This window comes from Anneissia japonica, unplaced genomic scaffold, assembly GCF_011630105.1.
Source record: "Anneissia japonica isolate Jap-2015-1 unplaced genomic scaffold, ASM1163010v1 scaffold288043_len311759_cov178, whole genome shotgun sequence".
Classification (NCBI taxonomy): Eukaryota; Metazoa; Echinodermata; class Crinoidea; order Comatulida; family Comatulidae; genus Anneissia; species Anneissia japonica.
The window spans coordinates 236,574-246,018 of NW_022720917.1; the positions used below are offsets into that span (position 1 = coordinate 236,574).

The 9,445-nt window shown below is 33.8% G+C and overlaps 1 protein-coding gene across 1 annotated transcript in view; it reads left to right on the plus strand.

Moving 5' to 3' along the window:
- LOC117111443 (probable indole-3-acetic acid-amido synthetase GH3.9) overlaps positions 1–9,416 on the plus strand; it is a 12,441-nt gene extending 3,025 nt beyond the window's left edge. The window contains exons 2-7 of the mRNA XM_033254363.1: positions 1,406–2,443; positions 4,410–4,548; positions 4,978–5,145; positions 5,584–5,720; positions 6,114–6,211; positions 6,829–9,416. Of these exons, the coding sequence (XP_033110254.1) occupies positions 1,406–2,443; positions 4,410–4,548; positions 4,978–5,145; positions 5,584–5,720; positions 6,114–6,211; positions 6,829–7,053 (1,805 nt within the window). The 3' untranslated portion in view covers positions 7,054–9,416. The remainder of the gene's footprint in view (positions 1–1,405; positions 2,444–4,409; positions 4,549–4,977; positions 5,146–5,583; positions 5,721–6,113; positions 6,212–6,828) is intronic.
- Positions 9,417–9,445: the final 29 nt, after the last annotated feature.

Here is a 9,445-nt window from a genome sequence, read left to right on the forward strand (position 1 = left end):
ATTTATTATATAATTATTTTTGCGCTTATTTATAATGCGTCTATTGCAATTTTCACTTTATCCTCTCAAACAGTCCTAAGAACGTTCAGAGTGCGCTACTTCACAGGGGGATTCCCCCCCCCCTCCTTGACCCTGCCAGGGTCCTACGTAATTCGCATAACGGCTCCCCCCCCCCCTTTCAAAATCCTGACTACGTCCCTGGTATTGAACCGTCACGGATAGAGCACCAGAAACTCAGACTCACTCAATAATATCGTACCACCTAAAGTAATGTAAAAATAATTAACATTTCGCTCAAATATGCTCACGCATATGTATGGAATACGTTGCCACTTGAATTAAAATCATCGAATAACCTTCGTAATTTCAAATGAACTTATAAAAAAAACTAAATTTCATGGAAAAAAAATCTTCATAAAATTTGAACGTCCATGTATGTATTATTATACATACATTACTAAACGTGGCCGGGCTTGTAATAGATTTTTATAATGTGTAAGATTGCGAAAACGTGTTTTTTTTTAAATTATTTTGACTGTGTGTGATGTATATTTACGTATTGATATTTCTGTAATGATGTGTTATTTTTTATTCTTTCATATTTCTCATTTTATCACTATTACGTTTAGATCTTTTCAGTTTTCTTGTATAAATTACCGTAAAATATTGAAAAGTATATCTAGCGCGCTTGTAAAATAAATGCAGCTCGCTTTTACCATCCATATGAAAAACAGGCTTTAACAACCACCTGATATGTTTTAATCTTCTATATGTTTGAAATTTAAAAAAAAAAAGTTTTCTCTGCATACAAACGTAATTCTATATTATTTCTACATTCTATAATCACGATGGCTTGTATAATTTGTAGGTCTATATTGCCAAAAAAACGCACTGCTTAACAGAGTATTTCATAACACATGTTAAATTTAGGCCTATCACTTGACATTTAGGCCTTCTTGTCAAAATAAACATTTTTCTTCAAAATATAAACACATTTTATAGATTTAATGAATGTGCTGCGTTACAACTTGTCATTTGTTTAATCCACATGTGTATCGAAATAAAGTATATGGATTATAAATTATCTTCAGAAAACATGTAATAATAATAATAATAATAATTATTATTATTATTATTATTATTATTATTATTATTATTATTATTATTATCATCATTATAGGATTTATAAAGCTCACATATCCACTGCAGTGTGATCAAAGATTCTAAATTGCAGCATATATTGACCTAATCAATCGATTAATTGGTAGATTGATTGATTGACTGACTGACACTAGTTGGTTGGTTGGTTGGTTGATTGACTGATTTTATCTAATTGACTGACTGAGAGTTTGTTTGATTATTGATTGCTTGAACGATTGATTAATCATTTTATTATTAATTTCAGGGATAGCCTTTATGTTACTTGCTATGGTAGGAGGTGCACTTGTCCACATATCGTCAGTAACGTGGTCCGATCATCTCAATATCTCATCGATTGCTGTACTCTATATTACCTACATTGTCTCGATGAGTTTCTCTTTCATATATTTCCGTTCATTTAAACAACAGACGAAGCATTTCAGAAAGACCCAGGAACAATTCATTCTTAAAGGACTAAATGAGCAGCGTAATACCGTCTACGGCAAAGATTTTCATTTCAGTAAAATTCATAGTCTTCAAGATCTAAAAGCTAAACACCCTTTGACAACGTACAGTCACTATGAAAAGTACGTTGATCGCATCTGCAATGGCGAGTTGAATGTTATGACAAAAGAGAAACCAATAAGGCTGACAATAACTTCAGGAACCACTGGTAAAGGAAAGAAAATACCATATACAGAGCAAAGCTTGTTGCAATTGGTAAAGCCTATGCGTTTCCTAGCCCCAAGAATTTTATCTCAAATGTTTCCAGGTCAGTTAAGTCCATTGCAGCAAAAGCTCCTTATATACACGGCACCTAAAAGCAGACCACTTGAAGGTGGTATTCGTGTAGGCCCCGGCTTTATGATAGAGCAATCTTACAAAAAATATTTGATAGCTAATACTACACCACCTTCTGGGTTTTTCATTTGCACCGAGTTTGAAGCCTGTTACGTTCACATGTTGTTCGGTATACGCGACAGATACTTAAAAGAAATTTCGGCTGCATTCACACCAGCGTTGATGGCCGCCCTTAAAATACTCGAAGAGCACTGGGAGCAAATGCTTAATGACATCGAAACTGGTTCCTTGTATTCTAAGCTAGATCTCCCTTTGGATATTCGTGAAGATTTGGAGCAACATATCCGCGGAACTTGTAATCCGGATAGAGTACAATTTCTTAGGAAAGAATTTAAAGCTGGTTTTGACGACATATGCAGGAGAATTTGGCCAAGATTGAGAGTTATTACTAGCATAGATCTATGTGAATGTGCTGAAACACTCAAGAAGACATACACCAAAGGTAACTTGAATAGTCCGTTTCGAATTTAGTTCACTAAAGCCGGACACTCACACTGCGTGCGACGGTCGTCCGCCGATTGTATGGAAAATACAACGCCTCGATCGCCGCCGCGTACGCAACGGATCGTCATTAAAAATTATCCGTTTAGACTGCCACTGACAATCAGCAGACGGTGTCGCGTCGTCAGCGCTCACAGGCAGTGGGAGTTGGATTCCTTTTACGACGCGCGCAGTGAGTGCCCGACGCAGTAAGTGCCCGATTTTTAGGTGTAAGTTTCGCGTATAGGCCTACAACATAACATTAAAGGAAGGTTTTTCTAAACAGATGTAATATTTTATCGGTTAATATTTTCACCAGCTCTCTGGTTGTATATTTACAGCCAAAACATAAATTGCTACAATAAAGAAAATATGATTTGGATAATGGTAACGACGAAATTAGATAAAATATTACAGGATGAGTCTCACCCAATTTTTGGATGCATAACTTTTAACAAATCAGGAAGAATCAGACAAACTACTGTTAAAACAAATCGGTTAAAGAATTCATTCATACCTCACACATGTCAGCTCTACAATAGTCAATTCTCCAGATAATCAGTATTATTTAGGTACCTTTGTTGTTTAAGCTTAATTCCACTGTCTTTCTCTTTAGTTAAGTTAGTTAAGGTTTTTGGTGCTATTGTATTTGTGATACATTTATATTTTATGTGATGTGTTTGTGTTTTTTGTTTTTAATGTATAAGCACAGGAAAGAAAATCTCATGTATATTTTTTTCATATGTGACAATAAAATCAATCTTGAATCTTACCCCAAGATTACCATGTTTATCATAATAATTGATCAAAAGCAGTAAATTAATCGGTCACAATCAACCAATAATTCCAGAGTCCGTTAAAAATATCCGTGTCCGGTAAAAAGGAGTGTTACTCCCCTTCCCCCCAGTTTTTAAAGATTTTAAAATATGTCTCTCATAAACCGCTTCCAAGTTTTTCATCAAATATGCTTTTCATGATGATGACATAATTAATGTCGAAATATTGAATCCCGACACGATGGCGTGCATTTCTCCTTGTGTTTCAGCTGGAGGACTGAAATACAAGTTACGACAGCGCACCGTCTTTCGGATGAGACGTTTAAGCTGTTTGTCCCGTGTGCATTACTGGCTCATGTGCACGTTAAAGAACGCAGTGCACTCTTCGGAAAAGAGTAGGGGATTGTCTCCCGGTCAATCACCACCAGCAGGACTCCACTGGAAATGAGTCTTCTTCTAGACTTTCGTGGGCTATCCTTGGTGTTTACACCGAATAAATCCAATCCAATCCTATTTCTGAGATTTTTATCACATGCTTGTCTTAAATTCCCTACGATCGATTCTATTAATAATCGCAGGACAGTGTTTGATATGGTATTTTATATAATGTTTTAAATTATGTTTATTATTGTCCACTTGTATTAATTTAATTTCAATGTCCCGGTTTGTACATGTAACAGGCGTTTACTGCATGTAGCCGCGTTGTACGAGACGAGGATTTGTTCATAGATTACCATACAGTATTATAATCTTGTTACCTTTAAATCCTTCTTGAAGAGAATGCATGATCTTCATTTTATCAATAAGCCTATCAGGACTTCGTAATGGAATGATTTTTTTTTAATTTTTTTTTTAGTATGTGCTGTTTTCATGTTTATTGTTGATATGATAAATATTTGTATACAGTATCTATATAGTACAGTGGCGGTATTCATCGCTGTTGATTTTTGACTGAATAAAAATATGTTGATTTGTCCTTTTCTAGTTAAGTTTGTTAAATTGTTTAGTAGGCCTGATTTTACCAATAATGTTTGATAATCAATAAATCACTGCACTATATAGATAACTAGACATTATGTAAATACAACCTTACATATTAATTTCCCAAGTAAAGCATGTAGACTAATGATATTTTTATTCCCTTTGTTTAAGGAATTCCAATTGTGCCGCAGTTCTATTTAAGCACTGAAGGATTGCATGGCATTAATGTCGATGTTCTAAAGCCACCACCATACCAATATGTTTTGTTGCCAAATTCACTCATGTTCGAGTTTATCCCCGTGCAGAACAGGTGAGGCCGAAAATTATTATCTACATTCCTACACTTTAGATCGTTTTGAGCACCGTTGGTTTCTGTGTGCGTGTTATAAATCAATTATTCTTTAGTATTTACAATTGTTATTATTATTTATTAATATTATTATATATATATATATATATATATATATATATATATCTTCTTATACACATCTAGATGTGTATAAGAGACAGGACCTATTGTTATTATTATTATTATTGTTATTTATTATTATTATTATTATTATTATTATTATTAGCACTATTAATATGAAATCAAATTGCCAAAATCAACAGAAAATGAGTACGGTAATCAAAATTATTGGGTGATTACCGATAAAAGGCAATAAATCAACATTTAGAATTGGTTTTTTTTTGTTTTTTTTAAATAAGCATTATAGTTATGTTTTTGTTTATCTTATAGCGATGAAGAGAATCCGGAGACTTATTTTGGCGACGAAGTAAAAGTGGGAGAGAACTATGAAATGGTTCTCACAAACTGGACCTGTGGACTCTATCGTTTTCGATTTGGTGACGTCATAAAAGTCGTTAAATTTTACAACCAGTGCCCTGTTATTGAGTTTCAGTATAGGTAAGACAAACGACACGTTCTACCATACTTAAATTTGATAATTTTGAAAATAGTGATAAATTATAGAGGATACTACTATAAAAAATTGCTTTGTTAAATCTATCCGTTTTAATTAAAGTCGCTAAATTGTACAACCAATACCCTATTATTGGGTTTCAGTACAGTTAAGATAAACGACACGTTCTACCATACTTAAATTTGGTAATTCAGAAAATAGTGATACATTATGGGAATACTATACTATAAAAATAAATATTACTTTGGTAAATCATAGAGCAAAGAAACTTTGCTCTATGGTTAAATCTATCGGTTTTGATTCAATGACATCATTAAATTCGCTAACTTTCACAACCAATGCAATTATTATTGAGAATCACAAAATATTGATAAATTATAGATGATGCTGTTAAATGCAATGATTATATTTTTCTGTAATAGATACGGTCAGTTAATGAGCATCCGTGGAGAAAAGGTAGACGAAGCGTGCTTGTTTGAAGCTGTGAAGAAAACATTAAACAGATGGCCAGGGCTTAAACTTGTCGACTACGCATGTGCAGAAAGTTTATTGGCGCCTGGTGAGAAAGTCATACGAATCAAAATCAAGTGTATTTTTCTTGAACGGTAGCAAATAAATGTCCCAACCTGATTCAATAACATAATAGTTCGATCTCTAAAATGTGGAACAATATCATTGAACTATAGCTTAACTTTCATTATTCATCGTGCTCATTTGATCAACTAACTACTTTTAAAGGGAAAAAAAGTTTTGCAGTCAAAATAAACAACATGTTCCATTAAAGTAGTTAGGTCACCAAAGAATCATGAGACTCCTCCTCGTCAAGTTTATAAAAGCAACCATGACATGCTTCATTACCATGAGTTATTATTTATACCGATATAATCAGAAACCTAACTACAGGAGGTATAATACGTACACCTTAATCAACCATTATAATATTCTTATTTAGATTCTGTCAGGCGCCCTGGCCCAGATTACTACATGATTTTTATTGAAGTGGAAGGATCAGAGAACGTTATCAGAATTGCATCTGAACTGCCGAAATATGTAAGTGCCATACAGAACGTTAATATGTAATACGCACAATATATGTAGCATCATTATTAAGCTCTGTCTGGACAAAAAACTGTTGTATGCCCATAGTCATGACGTGATGTGATGTGATGTCACCATGACAATATTTAGGAATGTCACATGTTTTTGTCAAAATAAACACGCGCGTATACGTTTATGCTATGATTTTGTGGAACCTTAGCAATCTAAAGGGTAGGGCTTTCCTTTATACAGAAAAATAATACACTAGAAACATACCGGTACCGTTATTCGAATAAACGCCCAGGATGTTTATTGTTAAGAAGAGTTTTTGAAGCGGCGCTTATTCCAGGGAGGCGTTTAATTATTTATATATTTTTGGTGTACAGTGGATGATGTACTCAAATAAACGCCATTTAATTTCACTGTAAACTACAACACATAATTACTGTCAAAATGTTTTTTGCGTGATCATTAAGACATTGATCCCTACCAAGTTAGCACAAAATGTAATTCTACTAGAGTATAACAATTATAAAATGTGTTGTGAATTTCAAACAATAAAGTAAAGTTAATAATGCATTGTTATTATTATTATTATTATTATTATTATTATTATTATTATTTTACAGCTTGATGTTGAACTTTGCGAGCAGGCATGTTTGTATAAACGTTTCCGCGATAATATCTCTCTCGGGCCGGTGGACGTACAGCTTGTGAAGCCAGGGGGCTTTGCAAACCTGAAGAGGTATATCATTGAAAATTCAACAGCATCAGTAAACCAATTCAAGCAGCCACGCAAGCTCAAAACGTCCGGCGTGATCACCTGTATTCTAAACCAAACTTTAAGTACTTAAATAAATGTATGCACTCCATAGATAGACAAAAATTGCCTCCAGTTATAATACAGTAATGATTTTATTTCCTTCAAATCCAACAGCATGTACACTTGCCACTTATGGATGGAATGATTTTTTTTAACCATATTAATTTTATTAAGGATGACTCTTCCAGCGTATCCTCGAAGGTCGTTTGATATTTACGGGCCCTCTTTCAATAACTGAAATAATGTGATGCTTTTATCAGCGAAGTCTCTTTATGAGGCTTAGGGAGTGAAGTTTTTTTTGTTTTTTTAGTGAGAAAAAGTCCTGATGTCACGGGATTTGAACCCAGTACCCTAAAGTGTTATCGTACCGAATACTCAGTACCGTACATTCCCAAATACTTTTTTCGCAAGTATTTTAGGTACGGCAAAACATTACTCCGATCCCATCATATTATTCATATTATTATCATCATCATTATAGTGGTAAAGGTGCTTATTCTGCAATCTGTACAGGCACTTACTATCTTTGTATACACACACAATATTATTATTATTAAGTATTATACTGTGTGAAGACAAAGAGAGCCTTTACAGAACATAAGCCTGTCATATTTTGAATTGATAAGCATGTCAGTCAAGTTTATTCCTGTTATTTCAGTTACAATAGCCCGACTATCATACGGTATTCATATCCGTTACAAAGAATTATAAGTTTTAAAACATCCTCTACGTGAAATAAAAGGTCAAACGATGTATTTTATGGGTAACAATTATGAATACATAATTTTTGTTTGCTTGTTAATATGACGCAATTTAGTTCTTGATGTTATACAGTAGAACCCTTCCTTTGGGACACCCCTATTAAGGGACACTTTTCCGTGAAACGAGGGGAAATATATCTGTTAACACTAAAGCCAACCCCTATTAAGGGGACACCTAAGGGGACGGGGACACTTTTTGAGTGTGCCAAATGGTCAAATAACCCCTTATTAACGGGATACTTATAGGCTACTTTTGTATATCATTAATAACATTGTATCACAAAACAGTCTCAAGATTCATTCAACTTTATATTTTGACACATTATAAGCAATAAACCAGAATTCCTCCTGAATCCTTAGAGTGAACATCGGTATTATGTCTACTGCATGTGTTACTTCGTATACACCAATCTTGTCAATTTTGATCCTTAACCTCAGGGATTTCTTTTTCTTTTTGTTCATGTATTTTAATCCATATTATATACCTCATGCACATATACTAGGCATCTGATTGGTTAAGCGGGCAATAGAAGTTACTATTGCCCTCAAAAAGTACTATTCCCCTGAAAAATAATACTTTTTTTGCCCTGTCGCATGTGCAAACTCCAGGCCCATATCGCACCACGGATCAGCGATTAGACAATAAACAAATATATGGAGACTAGGCCTAAATATACAGTAAATAACTTGGTATGTATATTTCCCGATCAGCCTCTGACAAATGCCACATTGATGAAATCATTTAAAAAAAAAAGGCAACAGATTCATAGCATACTAAGCCAGATGAAAATTGTATTAAAGAGTTGGAAGTTAAAAATTACATTTAATGGTAACAAAGCTGGTTCAATATTCCACCGGTGCGCCAAACGACACACTACCTGTTCTGCCATACACAACCATGTTTGTAAGGGGAAAATCATGTTTTGTAATATACGAAAGTTATTCTGTCTTTACGAAACATATTTTGTAAAAGACAAAACCATGTTTGTGTGTGCAAACCATGTTTTGTAATAAACAAAATCATGTTTGTGTGTACAAAACATGTTTTATAAAAGACTATAACATTGTTTTGTCTTTTAAAAAACATAATTTGTACAGACAAACATGGTTTTGTTGTCTTCACAAAACATTTTTTGTACATGACAAACATGGTTTTGTCTTCACAAAACAAACATGGTTTTGTCTTCACAAAACATGTTTTTTCTATTACAAAACATGTTTTTTACAGACAAATATGGTTTTGTCTTTACAAAACACGTTTAGTACAAGACAAACATGGTTTTGTCTATTACAAAACATGTTTTGTACAGACCAACAGGGTTTTGTCTTTTACAAAACATGTTTTTTTTTGTGTCCATACGGTAAAACGTTCCAAAGTAAATGATGAAAGAAACTGTATGACGATAATGGGCACACAAGAGTGGCCTGATGGCAGTGCTACTAAAAGATGTAACACCGCGCATAACCTCAAAATAGGAACAGGGGTGTTATAATGCAAGGTTGGCGACCAAAAAACCACCTACCTGACACATAAGTAATTATGGGAAGGAAATTGGTGCACACCAGAGCCATATATATATAAAGAGTTGCGACATTCCACTCCTTGGTTTAAAATTAAATTTTAAAAAATTGCTCGCGTAAATGATTGAAATTAAAATTAGA